This window comes from Macaca thibetana, chromosome 20 (genome assembly GCF_024542745.1).
Source record: "Macaca thibetana thibetana isolate TM-01 chromosome 20, ASM2454274v1, whole genome shotgun sequence".
Lineage (NCBI taxonomy): Eukaryota > Metazoa > Chordata > Mammalia > Primates > Cercopithecidae > Macaca > Macaca thibetana.
Window position 1 is genome coordinate 64628160 of NC_065597.1, and position 17498 is coordinate 64645657.

At 48.9% G+C, this 17498-nt stretch overlaps 1 protein-coding gene across 6 annotated transcripts in view; it reads right to left on the minus strand.

Moving 5' to 3' along the window:
- Nucleotides 1-17498, minus strand: part of CLEC16A (C-type lectin domain containing 16A) — a 238587-nt gene that overhangs the window by 44895 nt on the left and 176194 nt on the right. For 5 of the 6 annotated variants that reach the window (XR_007722128.1, XM_050774232.1, XM_050774235.1 and 2 more), the window contains exons 20-21: nucleotides 14611-14815; nucleotides 12402-12569 (exon numbers count right to left, since the gene is read on the minus strand). Coding sequence is in view for 5 of the 6 variants with exons in the window: in XM_050774232.1 (XP_050630189.1) it covers nucleotides 12402-12569; nucleotides 14611-14815 (373 nt within the window). In the remaining variant the exon portion in view is untranslated. Of the gene's footprint in view, nucleotides 1-11748; nucleotides 12570-14610; nucleotides 14816-17498 lie in introns of those variants that run through there. The other variant, XM_050774236.1, reaches the window with a different exon arrangement.

Below are 17498 nucleotides of genomic sequence, written 5' to 3' on the forward strand. Positions count from 1 at the left end.
GAGTGTGTCTTGTGGCCCTCCCACTCCACCCTTCTCCTTTGCCCTTCCCAATTCCAGTCAATTAAAACCCAAGTCCATTTTGCCGCCCATGTGCCCTGCTGTCTTAGAACCTTCGATGGCTTCCTGCTGCTTCCAGGATGAAATTCGACCCATGCGGCAAGCTCACAAAGCGCTTTGCCATGGGGCCCTGCTGAGCTTCCCAGCTCTCTGTTCATGCCTACCCTGCAGCCACACCTTTGCATGTGCCCTGCCAGAAGCACCACAGAGCCTCACTAGCTGGCAAGACTTGCTCACAGTCCCTCCCCACAACCCCAGGCTTCTCTGTAAGCCCTGTGCAGTGTTTATTTGATTCATCAAGGGCCTTAGTAAACGCTTGCTCAACCAACCTTCCTTTTCCTGATCCTTGTCAACATGTTTGTCATATCACTTCCTTGGAATTGTAGAAGTTTCTTTTAAAAATGCCATTTCTTCCCCCACCCCAATTCTTCTCCACCAGGCGGTCCCGTACCCTGGCCCCCAGGAGCTGCTGTGCTTTGAAGAGGTCATCAGAGGCATGAAGGAAAGGGGACACTTGGAAAATGGAATGGCTTCTGCCTGTCTCTGAAGCACCATTGTCGCCACATCTCTGCCTTTTGATTCCGTTGGTTTTTCCCACTCTTAGTGGGCCCTCATGAACTAACTCTCCTTCCCACCAACTGTGTACTCGGCAATACTGCTTCTTATTTGGCATTTCCCTTTTTTTGAGACGGAGTCTCCCTCCGTTACCCAGGCTGGAGTGCAGTGGTGCCATCTTGGCTCACTGCGACCTCTGCCTGCCAGGTTCAAGCAATTCTCCTGCCTCAGCCTCCTGAGTAGCTGGGACTACAGGCACACACCAACATGACTGGCTACTTTTTGTATTTTTAGTAGAGACGGGATTTCACCATGTTGGCATTTCACCTTTTTTTTTTTAAGACGGAGTCTAACTCTGTCACCCAGGCTAGTCTCGAATTCCTGACCTCAGGTGATCCACCTGCCTTGGTCTCCCAAAGTGCTGGGATTAAAGGTATGAGCTACCGCGCCCGGCTGGCATTTCATTTTCTTGGATCCCAAAGGCACTCTAATTCTCGGGAAGTGGGAAAGTGGTTCCCAAACCTTGTTCCAGGGGGTTGTCTTTGAGCTAGTCAGAGAGATTTTAAGGCAAACATCAAATCAAGGTGGACTTTTATCAACTTACATACAGAATTAAGGGCTAGGAATTTTTTGTTTCTCGGTTTTCTGCCATAAAGGGGCCTTCACACCTTGGCATCTGCTATCACTTGTCTGTTAATGAGAACTTGCAGTTGATAAAACAAATGATTCAGAAGCAAAAAATAAATACCATCAGAAAACGTTTAGGATGTTTCTTGGGTGATTTTATGGACTTTTCCTTTAGAGACAGACTTGAGACACAGATGCAAGTCATGCTCTCTGATGACTTCTGTGCTCCTGGGTCACACGACGGAGTAGAATACGGCAAGAGTATGTGGGGTTCCCAAAGCACACCTGATTTCCAGGTGTTCCGCCTCTGAATACGCTTCAGAACAGAGGGCATGAAGGTTCATGGAGTGGAAAGCAGGGAGCCCTGGCTGGCCACTTGTGAGCTGGGTGACACTGGGCACTGAGGAATGACACTAGCTTCCCAGAGCTGTTGGGAGGCTCCATGGGGACTGCCTGGCTCAGGTGGGCACAGTGCCAATGATGGCAGTCAGCACCCCAGGGGACAGGATGTGTGCTGGGCTGGAGGCCTCGGGGGATGAATTTGTGCTCTTCTCTGGCCCCGGCTCAGCCTCTGAGAGCTGTGGGGCCTCAGGCAGATTACAGGACCTCTTGTGTGTGAGGAGGAAAATTCTGCCTGCTCTATTACGCCCAGGTGTTTCATCAACACCTAGGGAAAGTCTCTGTGAAAGAGCAACTCTGTGTCACTGCAGTGTGCCTTTGTTATTGACAGCAGAAGGGCTACTGCATTGGTAATTTTGTTTGTGCTAATTAATGTACAGAAAAGGAACCTATTTTCTGGGGTCCCAAGGCTCAGCCCTTAACTAACAACAACAACAACAACAAAAATGCTAAGAGCGGCCAACCTTTGCTGCACGTTTTATATGGGTTAGGCATTGTCCGGCCACTTAGGTGAATGAACTCATTTTATGTCACAAGAGCCTAATGAAGGGACATCTTTATCCCATTTTTTGTTTTTCAGTTGTGGTACACATAACAAATTCTACCACCTGAGCCATTAGTAAGAGTACAGTTCAGTTGTTAAGTCCACTCACGCTGTTGAGCATCACCCCTGTTTCTCATATGAGTAAACCGAGATCCAACAAGGTGAACTAAATGGGTCAAGGCCACCTAACAAGTTTCACGTGGAGGTGGAAGGCTGGGACTTGGGCCCACACACTCTGGCTTGTGCTGGGTGCCTTCACGCTGCTGCTTCTCACCTGGGCAACTACTCTACTGCTGGGAAAAGAAACCCCACTGTGAATGAACAGGAAAAACAACGAAAAAAAGGATGCCGGAATTGATCATGGACACCCTGGGGTGGCAAGATTTGGTAACTTCGATCTTTTCTTGGTATTTTTCAGTCTTTTCTGACTGTCATGCACTAAAAGTGCTTGACTAGGAGGCTGGAAGATGACGCTGGAGAGCTCTATCCTACGTGGGGAGCCAGGCCCGTGCTGGGGAGCACACAGGGTGTGCGGCCAAGCCACTTGCTCTGGCGCTGACACTGGCCTGTGCTGTGCTGCTGGCAAGGCTGCCCTGCTGTGGGCCCACCCGAGCCTATAGAACATTCTAAGGCATAGCCCAGGTCAAATGGCAGATTGCAAATGGGGTCTGTTCTCTCCCCACACCTCCTGCATAGGCTTCTCTATTAGCAACCAGGGAATGTTCCCTGCCATTTGACACACTCTTATGACCAGAAGGCTCCTGGGCATACAGTTGCTTTGGCAGCCTGAGCTAGGTAATGACCCCGAAGAGTGAGGCAATACTCAGTTCTCTGGAACTCTCTTCTTCCCCTCCCTGCACCTCCCAGAAAAGTGTCTGGGTAAGATGGCTGACCCTGCCTACTGCATCCATATTTAGCAACAGAGGGTTCCCCACAGCAAGTGCTACTGTGTCTATTGGGAAAGTGTCTTTGGGGGGCATGTTGTGAGTGGGGAAACCGTGCAGGCCCGGATCCGAGAATGTGGTTCCTTCTCTGGCTGTGTGAGCCCAGCTCCAGATTCCCTGAGGCTCTCTCTCTTCACAGCTGCTGTGGAGCCCTGAAAACAGGCTTGGCAAACAGGTGACCCCTTGGACTCAGCTCAGGGCTGATTTTTGAGTAGGATCTGTTCCCCACACCCCTGCCTCACCACTTGAAGACTGATCTCTTAGAGGCAATTGCCAGAAAGCTTTGAAAGGGGCTCAAATCCTGCTGCTTTTGTTCAGGCAGGATTTTGAAGTAATCTTTCTGCTTTTTGTTTATGCACACCAGGGACAAAGCTGTGCAGGAATGAGCCCTGCACCACTAGCCTGCTTTGGAAGTGGTGGTCTCAGGACAGGGTATTTTTCCGGATTGCTGCTTTGCAGGTTTGTCCTTGACACACTGGAAGTGGGTCTTGGGGCACGAGGATGTGGGCCAATGCCAGGGTGGATGATGAAGAGGGGAGTGGGGAACATTCTGTTTAGACCAGGGGCATCCCTTGAGGCCCCTCTCCAAGGAGTGCCTATCCTACTGATCTCCGACATTCTGAGACAGGCAGAGCTGCCATGTGAAGTAGTTCAGTCATTGCAGGTTGAGCAATCCAAATCTGAAAATCCAAAATCCAAAACTTTTTGAGCATCGACATGACACTCAAAGGAAATGCCCATCGGAGCATTTCAGATTTCAGATTTTTAGATTAGTGAAGCTGAACCAGTAAGTATAATGCAAATATTCCAAAATCCCCCAAAATCCAAAATTCAAAACACTCATGGTCCCAAGCTTCTTGGATAAGGAATATTCAACCTGCAGCCATGCCAGCCTTGAAGCAAATGGGACTTAGAGGCAGGAAGGGGAGGTACAGATCTCAGCCTGTCTCATGTGAGCTCTGCAGTCTTGCTCTGAGCCTCAGGTTCCTGTCTGTGAGGCAGAGCAAGTGATACCAGCTTCCAGGGTGGTCGGGAGGATAGAATTCATGCATATAAAGTGCCTGACATGGTTAATTCTTCCAAATTATAGCTCACACTTCCAGAAATAATAGATATGAATTTTTCTGTCTAAAACATGCTTAGAGTTGGAGGCGACAATGTAGTTTTGCCTGGTACCAGTGAGGCCTTAGGTGGCTGCTGTTAAGCATTTAAAAAAACAATCAGCAAAGGGAAATTCATATCAGCTATGAATGAAAAGTTGGTTCAGCATGGTGGTGGGACTCAGGGTCTGACACTAGAGGGAGGGTATCTGCTGTGACTTTGGGTAGGCCACTTTCTGACCTGTAGAAAAGGAAAATGGTAACACCTTCCTTTTGAGGGCTTGTTGGGAAGCTCGAATAAGAATAATGCATAAAGTGCTTAGCAGCTCAATAAACTTTTCTTTAAAAAAGGCCTCAGGGTAGGAATCAAGTTTCTGTAACTCATAGACCTGCCTCACGAACCTGCTGGCCGAGTCTCTAAGCTGTGAGCTGAAGGGTGGGAAAGGGTTAAGACTGGGCTGGAGAAGCTGGAGGAAGCCCCAGGCCCTTCTTCCCGTGTGACTCCAGAAAGGGTATTTTTTGCCTTAGGGAGCTGCAAGGAGAGGACTGACTCCAGTTTTATAATTAGAAACTAGAAAAATAACAGGCCTACAAAATCAGTTCCTAGGAAATGCCAACATGAAATGACATTAGCACCTGGGATGTTATCCTCAGAGGAGAAGTCTGAACTGAAGTCTATGAATGAAACATCGATTTTCTTTTTTCCTTTTCAGATGGCGGTCAGAGGCTTCGCGGTCAGCTCAGTTGGCTCGTAGCACAGTGTCATCTCTGCATTCTTCCTAAGTTACTCAGCTGCCAAGGGCTGGGTCTAGAACCAGCAAGGCTTTTCCATGGAACTATTAAGTACTCTGGGTCACGTGACTGACCCTGCCGGTTTAGGTGCCTTTGATAAAGATAACACTGTGAAAAGCAAGGCATGGCCCAGATACTCAGGAGAGTTAAATTCTTTTTTTTTTTTTTTTTTTTTTTTTGAGACAGAGTCTCACTCTGTCGCCCAGGCTAGACTGCAATGGCAAGATCTCAGCTCACTGCAACCTCCACCTCCTGGGTTCGAGTGGTTCTCCTGCCTCAGCCTCCTGAGTAGCTGGGACTACAGGTGCCTGCCACCACACCGGGCTAATTTTTGTACTTTTAGTAGAGACAAGGGTTTGCCATGTTGGCCAGGCTGGTCTCAAACTCCTGACCTCAGGTGATACAGGGGAGTTAAATGTCTACCACAAGACAGCTGGAGCCCCAAACCCAGTAGGAAGCTGGGACAGGAAGTGAATAAAGTCCAGCTTAGCCCTTAAGGGATGAAATCCAACTTGCCAGCTCACACTCAAACGACCACCAACTGGCACCGGGTACCAGACCTGAGTAAGACAGAAATGCCCTGGCCTTAGGGGTTTATAGTCTGCTGGGAAAAGACTGAACAATTCCTCCGCCCCATCCTCTGTCCCCCAGCCTCCCATCCACCAATCCATCCATCCACCCACACATCAGTATTCACTGATCAACTACTTCATAGGCATCAATCAGTACTGTCAAGGACAAGACAAACAAGGTCCCCCACAACCCTGTACCCACCCCCTGGCCAAGTGCCTCCATTCTAGTGCAGGATAGTGTCAGAGAACAAGGAATACAAGAGGCAATTTCAGCTAAAGCTAAGGGCTATGAAGACCATGGGAAAACCGTCGGGCAATTCCTCAGAAAGTTAGATTGTCACATGACCTACTTTCTACTCCTAGGTATATACCGGAAATAATGGAAAACAGGTGTTCAAACAAAAGCTTGTGCACGAATGTTCACAGCAGCCCATTCACAATAGCCAAAAGTCAGACACAGCCCAAAATGTGCATTGATGGATGAATGGGGAAGCAAAACAACGTCTATCCATATAATGCATATTATTCAGCTAAAAGAAGGACAGATGCACCTCGAAAATATGATGCAAACAGAAAGAAGCCAGGCATGAAAGGCCACAGATTGTATGATTTATATGAAACATCCAGACAAGGTAAATCTATAGAGACAGAAAGCAGATTAGTGGATGCCAGGGGCTGGGGAGAAGGGGGCATGGGGGATGACTGCTTAACGGCTATGGGGTTTTCTTTTGGGGGGATGGAAATGTTTTGGAACTAGAGGAGGGGATGATGGCACAATACTTTGAAGGTACTAAATGCCACTGAATTGTTCACTTTCAAATGGTTGGTTATGTTGTGTTAAGCAAATTTCACCTCAACTAAAAACAAGCTGCCATGCAGAGAACTAGGGTGACCCGGGCACTCAGGGAAGGCCCCTTTTTGAGGTATCGGAGCAGACCCCTGAGTGCTGAGAAGGAACCAGCCATGCAGTGGGCTCCACGCGGAGGGAAGCATGAAAACAGAGGCCCCGAAACGGGACGCGCTTGGCCCTGGTGAGGCACAGCCAGCCAGTCAGTGTGGCTAAAGGGCTGGATTGTGTCACCTGCAGAGAGCCGAGGGGAGAGAGGGCTGGGAGCTGATCCCAGAAGGGGGCAGGGGCCAGACTGTATGGGACCATGGGCCACAGAGAGGGGCTGGTGACAGGAGGGGCTGGTGGGTTTGAAGGAGGAGAGAGAGCAGCGGAAGAGGCAGAGCAGTCCCTGTCCCGGAGTTAACAGGCTGGTGGGGAGCAGCTGATAGTAAACCAGGTGGGAACACGTCACTTTTTTGTCATGTCACTAAGCCCTCATCTGCAAGGGCCAGGAGAGGTCAACCTGCCTGGCTGCTCCTCTGAGCTGTGTGCTCTGCCAGCCCTTCCCACACCTGCCAACCCACCAGGGGAACACCTGTAAGCAGCTCCGGTGCCCTGCGGCCTCCTGAAGCAGCCACTGGGCCAGTGGGAGCCCAGAGTGAGGAGCAAGGCTGTTCTGGGAGGCTGTGGCCCCCGGCATCCCTGGGTCATTTCCGGGGAACAGCTCTGCTCTGGGTGCTGCTGGTCCACTTAGAGTGTATGGAGAGGGTGGTCTTGTAGGCGGGTTTTGGACACCCTGCCCATCATGGCAGATTCTATCTATCTCTAGAAGCAGCTGTTGCCATGGGCAGGGTCCATGAGGAACTAACCACAGCAACGTGGCACCTCAAAGCCACAGAGAGCTCAGGCTAGAGTCTAGACCTGGCCATGCCTGCCCACCACCCCCACATACTGGCCGCCACTGACCCCCCTCCTTGGCCAGGCTCACGCACAGTTCCTTGTGAAGCTGAACATTCTGTGAGGGTGACAGCCATCAACATAAAACCAGCCAATAAATAGAACTTGTGATTTTTTTTTTTCTAAGCCAAATGGAAGAAGAAAAATACACCAAAGTGGCTAGTCACCTATTAGCCCTGATTTATACACTACTTTAATATCTCCTCCAAGGAAATGAAAGGCATATTTTCATCAAATATAATCGTTTATAGCTTCTAAAGGGGAGACAAACTGCTCTATGACAATTACCTGGGTCCGCAGATAAAATCGGAAGATGTGTCCTAATAAAACACCCTTGTCTGGCAGCTACCCCAAGGCATGCAGCCAGAGTTGTTTTCCTCCTTGTGAATTATTCCCCAGGCAGAAGCAAGGACTCCATGCACTGTGCGGCCTATGGGGAGGGGCACCATTGTGGACGGTGGGAAGTGGTCATGCCCCAGCACCCACGGGCCCTTGATGGCAGCGGTGAGATGTCACAGCATCAGAGGCCAACCCGGGCCAGGTTTCTGATGACCAAATCACCCTCCATTGCCCAGCTCCCGCTCTGGCACTACTCTTTGGCTTCTGTAAAACTCTGAATAGGAGGAGGGTGGTGAAATTCAGCGGATATGCAACCAACCTAAATCTGTCACCTGGGTACACGGTCCTTGGACACACATCTTGCTCACTTGGTGACAGAAATTTAGCCGAGGGATGCTGCTTAAGGTCTTCTGGGTTCTCAGTTCCTTTGTGTTCCCTTGTCAAAGTGCCATGGACTAAACCACCAAGTATCTAGGGCCCTAGAGGGACTTTCCTTGTCCTCCCGTGTTCAGAGAAGGGAGAAGGCCTTTGATGGGCTCTGTTCCAAGGCTGAGCAAAGAACAAATGCAGGCTCATTCTTCACTCAACAATACTGAGTAGGGGCACAGAGCTAGGCACCGAGATACAGGGTGAACAGCACACAAGGTTCCCACACAGGCAACCCTCTTTGCAGGGGAGAAAGACTATGACCAGGCACACAAAGGCATCAGCCAGGTAAGGAACCGCAGTGCTGTGGATAAACTGAACGAGGCCAGGCCGGGCGCAGTGGCTCATGCCTGTAATCCCAGCACTCTGGGAGGCCGAGGCGAGTGGATCATGAGGTCAGGAGATTGAGACCATCCTGGCTAACACGGTGAAACCCCATCTCTACTAAAAATAGAAAAAATTAGCCGGGCGTGGTGGCGGGCGCCTGTAGTTCCAGCTACTCGGGAGGCTGAGGCAGGAGAATGGCGTGAACCCGGGAGACGGAGCTTGCAGTGAGCTGAGATCCGGCCACTGCACTCCAGCCTGGGCGACAGAGCAAGACTCCGTCTCAAAAAAAAAAAAAAAAAAAAAAAAAGGAACCAGGCCAATGCAGAGGAGGGACGGAGGGGCAACCCTAACCAGGAGCTGATCCGAAAAGGCCTCTGAAGAGGTGGCACACGGACTATGCTTGAGCCGTTAGCGGGAGGCAGCTACCAACATCCCGGGACAGACATCCAGTGCAAGGCCCTGAGGCAGGGAAGGCCGCAGTGATTTACCGGAGTGGGTCTCATAAAGTGTGGTCTGGAAACCCTTGTTTTCATAAAAATAGTAAGACATTCTTCTTCTATGTTCATTTTCCCAGGGGTGTACTGAGGAGTCTTCCAGAGGCCACAGAATGCATGCTCTCACAACAGATCGAAAACAGAAGCAAAGACGAGAATCCAGATGTCTTCTATTAAGCCAGGCAGTAAAGAGACTTGCAGAAATGTGCACGATAAATTCTTTTGTATGTTTATTGTTCATAGAAAACTATGTTAGTTATGCATATATGCAATGGATTTATTCAATGAATATATATTAAAAGCATTTCTTAGTTTTAATTTCTAATGTCATAAATATCTATAAATATAATCTACCTAAATGAAATCTCTTTAAGTTCTGTAATACTTTTTAAGCACATAAACAAACACGGGAGTGCTGAGGCTAAAACTCTGAGAAATGCTGGCTTAGAGGAGCAGCAGGGACTGGCAAGGCTGGGGTCGGGGCTAGAGTGGGCTTGGGATCGGGGGAACTTCATCTGAGAGGCCAGTTGGGGCTGGATCTCACAGCCATCACCCAAGATCAGAAGGAGAGATGTGGATTTTGTTCTAAGTGCAACAGGAAACTACCAAAAAGCTGGAGGCAGGGGTATGATGTAATCTGATTGAAGTACTAGAAGGATCCCACTGGCTGAATGGAAGCTGGGGATCCTGAGAAGGCTTCTGTTGCAATCTTGGGAGATCTGGGAGAGGAGATCTCAGATCTCATTATTTTCCGGAGGCCAAGCAGGCTGGTGGGTGTGGAAGTGGGGTGAAAAGATTTAAGAATGATTCCAAGATGCTGAGTGGCTGCTGCTGTGGGGGAACCCTGACTACTGAGAAGGGGATGGGGCAGCCTATGCTCCCACCATGCCAAGGCTCAGGGATTTCAACTTGCTCTTTGGGACACAGCTCTTGTGCCAAGCCAAGGTGGAAGGGCAGTGAGGCCTCCCTCTTTGCAGGGGTGGGGGGATAAATAAGAATGTCCCCATCTCACTCCTCATAGCTGAGTGGCACTACCAGGGGCAGTCAGGGGAGACAGCCAAGGGGTGGAGGCTGCCTTCAGCAGCCACCTCTGACTTGCTGTTGTCCCAGTTGGCACAGCCGCACACTTGCTGACCCTGGGACCAGCAACAGGACATGGGGCATCCCAGCTGTGCCAACTTCCCTGCCAGGCAGGCCCAGGTTCTGGAGCCAGGCCACATTCCCAGCATTTGATGTTCTCACCCCTCCACTGGACGGCCAGGCAGGGTAGAAGAGGTAAGCAATAAGTTATCCTAAAGAATTCTGCAAACAGAGAAATGATCATGTAGATGCCGAAGAATGTGCCACTTGACTCTATTTATTTACTTACATTCTATCTCATTCCAAAAGGGATCGGAGCGGAGATAAGGCCTGGGTTTTTCTCCTTAACCAGTAAGTTCCGAAACTGAAAGACGCCTCAGTGAGCCTAAAGAAGTCATTTCTTACCAGGTCAATTTGTTCTCAGTTAACTTAGACTCAGTCATACTTTATATTTACTTAGCAATCACGGCTACAGAACACGAAGCAACCCGCAGAATTTTTAAGCAAAGAATCCTCCAGGCGCTGAAATAGGCAGAAGCATCTCACATTTCATCACTGAAAATAGAGGCGGTGCCACAATCAGTCTCTCAGCCTAAGATTGTTTTTTTCTTTTCTTTTTGAGACAGGGTCTCACTCTGTTGCTCAGGTTGCAGTGCAGTGGTACAATCACAGCTCACTGCAGCGTCAACCTCCTGGGCGCAAGTGACCCTCCCACCTCAGCCTCCTGAGTGTAGCTGAGACCACAGGTGCGCACCACCATGCCCAGCTAATTTTTTATTTCTACTAGAGATGAGGTCTTACTATGTTGCCCAGGCTGGTCTCAAACTCCTGGGCTCAAGCAATTCGCCTGTCTTAGCCTCCCAAGCTGCTGGGATTACTGGCATGAGCCACCACACCCAGCCCTAAGACTGGTTTTAAGAAAGAAACCAATCACAAGCTGTGGGTGGCAGAGTGAATTGGTGTACTGTCTTCTAGACTTCATGTTGGGACTATGTATACGAAGATTAAAAACCTGCCCCTTTGGCAAATTCACTGCTAGGAATTTATCACACAGACATGCAAGATTTGCACAATTACACAAAGATACCCTAAGGATGCTCACTGTGATACTGTAAGACCAAAACACTGGAAATGACCCAAATATGAAACAGCAAAAAAGATTTTTTTGCCCATCCATATGACAAAATACCATATAACAGTTAAGGAGAACTAGGTTGATTTATATGTGTTAATGTGTGACACTTTCTATTAAGGAAGAAGAAGCAAGGTGCAGCATCAGACATATGGTATACCCCATGTGTAAAAAACAAACATATGCATAACATACAAAGAAATATTTCTGGAAAGAGAGGCAAGAAACTGTTAACAATAGTTACTTCTGAAGCAAAGTAGACTTGTTTTTCATTTGATCATCTCCTGTCTGGATTTTAAAAAATCATATGCCTACAGTATATACATATAAATAACAAATTCATCAAATCAAATAATGAAACTAAAATAAATCAGGTAGGGCAACCAGGACTCGGGTTTTGAGCAGGTTCATATGGCTGCGTTTTGTTCTTAAATCAATAACTGCTTTTGAAAACATTTCACAAAACTTGCAACTTAAGTTTGAAGCCCTACATGGGGAGGGGTTAAGTTGTGAATGAGAGCTTGGCCAGCGTTCTAAAGTTTTGCAATCAAAAGAAAGGCTCTCTTTCGAGGGATCGGGGTGCATACGGATTTACTTAAAGCAGACATGTCAGAACAGGAAGGGGAGAACTCGGTCTCCTGGAGAAGTGGTCCTTTCCGCTCTGACAAATCAGCAATGAACTTTCCACTCAATCTTCTGTTTTGGGAGGAGGGGCGGAGGACGGTTAGAGACGACCTTTGGCAAAAGTGGGAGGAGATGCCCTCATATGGAAGGAGTGGACAAAGAAGGCCCTGCTGTCCACAGGTCAGCTGTCCACTCCTTCAGAAGTCTCACTTCTTCAGGGGGTTGTAATCGGAACCAAACACACTCTCTCTTTCTAGTCATCTTACATGGAGAAGGAAACTACTCTCCCACAACTTCATCACTAATCATTTAAATGTTTCCAAGAAATTTCCAAGAAACTTCTTAGTCAGTTCTGAGAAGTTCTTCCACATACCCAACACATCTCTGGAAAACCAAACCAAACACTAAAGGGAAAGTCAAAATTTATTTTGGGGGCTGTGTTTAATCTCGTGCTGCGCTTTGATAAATTCTAAGAAGCCAGTGCTGCCAGCCGACTGGGCTTCTGAGAGAGGAAGGGCAGCTCACACAGGCTCCACAGAGAGAAAGCCCTTGAACGCCCACCATGACGAACGAGCTGCGGAGCAGGGCAGGGGGCTGGCTCACCTGGCACCTTGTCCACTGACGCAAACACGGAGCGCTGCACTGTGGGGTCGCTGCTGCCCCGGCGCCCCTGGTCGTAGAAGCGGAAAGGCAGGTGCTGAGTGGAGGTGGAGGAGCCGAGTCCAAAGCCCAGGACTTCAGTGGTGGGCTGGATTGGGAGGTCCAGGAGGGCTACGGTCAAACAATAGCATGGTTCACTCTGAGCATGTGGGATAGAGGGGGGTGGTGAGAATTTGTGGGGGGACATTGTAGTGGCTGTGGCCCTGCCAGGCACGTCACTTAGGAGATGCCAAGTGGGCAGCAGGCAGCCTTGAGCTGGAGAGAACAGTGGAACATCAAAGATCCCACTGAGGCTCAAGGCACAAGCAGATGCCAAGTGAGGGCTTCAGGCCAAGGCTGGAGACCAAGGAGAAAGGGGTACGAGCCCGGGCTCCTTGAGTGGAATGGATGCTAGGTCAATTTCTACTTTGGATTCTCAGCTTCCATGTGTAAAGGACCCTGACAAAGGCTGTTTCAGACTGCAAGCGAGTGGGGCTGAGTCTGCCCAGAGAGTTCACACATATATGTGTGTACGTATATCTGCACGTGTGAAGGAGCATGTGAAAATATGTATGTGCATGTACATGTGTAACTATGAGTGGGTGTTTATCTGTCTCAGCCACTATCCTCCCTTCCATAAATAAATCTCCCAATATATCCATTTAGAGGGGCTTTTTAAAATCAATTTAAGAAATACCCAAGGCGTTAGTTCTAACAGCCACTTTACAGCATAATTCTCAATTTTCAAATGAAGTATTTGGCCTTCATGCCAGCTGTGAGAAATTGCTTTACATGGGCGGGGGGTGTAGGGGAAACAACTCCCTGAAAATAAATCTTAAAAGAAAGAGCTGAATGATTTAAGTCACTTTGCACATTACAAAATGCTTCAGTAATGATTTTGTAGGCCAAGTTTCAGCTAAGTGAGAAATGAGACGGGGACGACGTGGGACGCGGGACTGTGCAAATCAGCACAGTAAATCATCGCATCGGTAATGCCCAGAAACTGGCCCTCTGAGGGTTTATTTTTGAGACAGGGTCTCACTCTGTCTCCTAGGCTGGAGTGCAATGGTGTAATCATGGCTCACTGTAACCTCTACCTCCCAGGCTCAAGTGATCCTCCCACCTCAGCCTCCCGAATAGCTGGGACTACAGGTGTGTGCCACCACGCCTGGTTCATTTTTGTATTTTTTTGTAGAGACAGGGTCTTGCCATGTTTCCCAGGCTGGTCTCAAACTCCTGGGCACAAGTGAGTCACCTGCCTTGGCCTCCCAAAGTGCTGAGATTACAGACATGAACCACCGTGCCTGGCCAAGGGCTTATTTTAAAGTTATCCCTTGAGAAAGCATGCCCACATCCCCAGGTGGGCTTAAAATCCTCTCAGCAGCCACCAGGATGACCACTGGTGCCTGAACTGAATGGCACTGGGTATCTTGAGAAAGACTGTTTGAAATTTTAGGAGTTGACAGAATGCCTTCCCCCCACGCCGAGGAGAAAGCCCTGCCTTCCTGCCCAATGAACGCATCTCTCTCATTTCTGTGCCTTTGCTTCTAAGAAATCTTGGCCTTCCTAACACTAGGCAGTGTTGGGCTTCCTCAGAAATTCACCACAATCCCCGTGAAATGTAAAATGACTTCCTTCCAAGGGTTCCAGCCTTTCACCAAGTAGGGCTGCCTCTTATAAGAACTGGGAAGGTGAAGGAGGAAGGGGTAAGCTTTAGAGCAGGAAGTTCTGCCTGTGGGTTCTGCCTGCATGACTTTGGGCAAGTCCCTGAGCCTCAGTTTCCTTCTCCGTAAAATGGGCAGAGCAGGCCCTACAGAACTTCAGAGTTGTTTTAAGGATCGGAGGTGGCAGAGGAATGTCAAAGCACTTTGTTAACATATGCTTGAGAATTTCAGTGTGAAGGGCTGAGAAGAGTGGTCCCACACTGGTATCTACTTATTGCTGGCCTCCTGCCTGCTAGGAAGGGCTCCTCTTCTCTTCCATGCAGCCCTAGAAACTCATCAGAAACCAAACACCCAGGAAATGGGACTTCTTTGTACCCACATAAAACAATTCCTGAGTCATAGGTATCTTCTTCTTTGCTATGGGGGTTCTCAAGGTCAATGTGAGAACTACAGATAGCCCTGCCCCGCCAAGTGCTCAGAGGATGCCTTGCCAGGGTCCGGCCACTCACCAGCTATTCTCTGCATCTTCATGCGCCTTGCCTGGATGCGGCCTTTGGCCAGGCGCTGCTTGGCGATGATGCAGCGGATGTGGTCTGAGAAGATGAAGGTGGCCTGGAGGATGGGGAAGGGCTTAGAATGGGGGCTGGAAGCAGGCTTGTGGATGGTGATGTTCAGGGCACGGCTGTCATCCTCCACGCCAGTCACCTGCATGTCCTGCACAGTGAGAAGCAAAGGAAAGGGCATTCGTTGGGTTTGGGAGGAGAGTGGCTAGGAGCTGTGGCATCATGAGGCATCTAGAAAGAGGTCTCCAAATTCAATGCTTTTGATCTAAGATCAACAGCCTCCCAAGTCCAACAGAGTCATGGATGGGCACAAGGCAGACCAGGCCCAGTGGGAGAAGACAGTGTAGGAGGAGGCACAGAGTACCCCAAAGGAGCGGATGCTGGTGGTGGTGGCTCGTGCCCGTTTTCCATGAGGACTTGGGTCAGCTCATGAATAACAGGGTACCCCATACAAGCCTCTTCAAGGGGCCACAGGAAACACAACAGGCAAACTCTTACTTCTGAGAAGCCAGAGATAATGAACCAAAATTACCACTACCATCTGGCATGATCTTAGATATAGTTCCGCATCTACTCATCAATTTCTTCCTTATTTCTTCTAAGAAGGGGACATCGTTGGCAACCATTCGTTTGTCTTTGAGAAACTTCTGGTCCCCAAAGGGAAAAGTTAAGGGACAGGGGCTGGGCATGGTGGCTCATGCCTGTAATTCCAGCACTTTGGGAGGCTGAGGTGGGGGGATCACAAGGTCGGAGTTCGAGACCAGCTTGGCCAACAAGGTGAAACCCAGTCTGTACTAAAAACATAAAAATTAGCCAGGCGTGGTGGCGTGTGCCTGTAGTCCCAGATACTCAGGAGGCTAAGGCAGGAGAATTGCTTGAACCAGGGAGGCAGAGGTTGCAGTGAGCAGAGATCGAACCACTGCACTCCAGCCTGGGCGACAGAGTGAGACTCTGTCTCAAATTTAAAGAAAAAGAAAAAAGAAAAAAGAAAAAAAGAAAGGAATAGGGAAAGTCACTGAGCAGAGATTTGAAGGAAGCTGTGTTTTGAAGGTGGAGAAGAAACGAACATGTAGTGAATTTTAAAAAAGACAAACCCAGTCTAAAACCTCAGAACGGATTCTGCATAGAGAATCTGCTCCCATGAAGGTTTGAGGTGATCTGATAGAAAAGCCTGAGAGGGGATGAACACAAAAGTCAGAAATGTTAAAGGAGGTGGGGACAACACTGGAAAAGGCTCACAGCGGAATTGTGGTTCTCAGGCATTACATTTGGCATGGGCTCTTTGGAGCTAACACCCCCATCAGAACGTGACAGTAAGGATTAGATGAGGTATTCTACATTTAAAGCAGGGAGTGTGGTATAGTAAAGACCTGACAAATAGTACCCATTGGAAGACGGCCAAAAAAAAGGTTTATGTGGCTTTCATTGTCTGATGGAAGACACATATTAATTCTTCGGGGGAGGAAAACACTTGCCTGACACTAAATTCTAATGGAAATTAATCATAAGCCTAGGTAAAGCCTAGATAGATAAGCATAAGTCAGTTAATGGACAATGTCTTACATGGAGTGTTTTGTTTTGTTTTTTTTCAGATGGAGTCTCGCTCTGTCGCCCAGGCTGGAGTGCAGTGGCGCAACCTCAGCTCACTGCAAGCTCCGCCTCCAGGGTTCACGCCATTCTCCTGCCTCAGCCTCCCGAGTAGCTGGGACTGCAGGTGCCCGCCAACATGCCCGGCTAATTTTTTGCCTTTTTAGTAGAGATGGGGTTTCACCGTGTTAGCCAGGATGGTCTCAATCTCCTGACCTCGTGATTAGCCCGCCTGGGCCTCCCAAAGTGCTGGGATTACAGGCGTGAGCCACCGCGCCTGGCCCATGGAGTATTTTTTTAAATGAAAGATTCTTCTAAAGTTGTTTCTTACATTATACTTTGTAAAAGACACTTTTACAATAGACAGATGCTGAAGAAGAGGAGGTTGGGGAAGAGGCTGTAACAGCAGCTTCAAGTATGTAGGTGGTTCTTGCAGAGAGCAGGACACAGACAGCAGGTCAGGCTGTGGCGAGGCAGAGGTGGGGCAGCCTGAGCAAGGCCCTTCCAGAAACCAGGGCTGGCTGGCAAAGAAATGGACTGCCTTGAAGTAGGGCAAAGCTCAGGCGTGAAGTGTCGGCTGGACATCCAGGGACAAAGGGTATGGCAGAGGGGTGAGCTGGGAGGCTGCTTTCAACCCTTCTGATTCTTTGCTTTATTCACTCAAAGAGCTGGTACTAGTCATCTATCACGTGGACAAACTTTTTTTTTTTTTTTTTTAAGACAGGGTCTCACTGTGCCACCCAGGCTGGAGTGCAGTGGCGTGATCTCAGCTCACTGCAACCTCTGCCTCCTGGGTTCAAGCGATTCTCGTGCCTCAGCCTCCTGGGTAGCTGGGATTACAGGTGCCTGCCACCATGCCCAGCTAATTTTTGTATTTTTAGTAGAGACAGGGTTTTACCATGTTGGCCAGGCTGGTCTCGAACTCCTGACCTCAAGTGATCCACCTGCCTTGGCCTCCCAAAGTGCTGGGATTACAGACACGAGCCACCACGCCCGGCCCACATTGGCAAACATTAAAAACAAAAAAGAATCAAACAAAAAAACCCCAAAACCCAAGCCCCAGCTTGGTACTTGGCAAGTTAGAGCCTAGCTCTGCTGGAGTGACGCTGAGCAGAAGGGAATTCTCAAAAATGCCAGTGGCGACAATCATTTTAGAGTGGTATTTGGCAGTGTCTACTAACACTTAAAATTAGTACACCCCAGCTTCTTGGTATCTGCCTAGGGAAATCTTGCCCAAGTGCATAAAG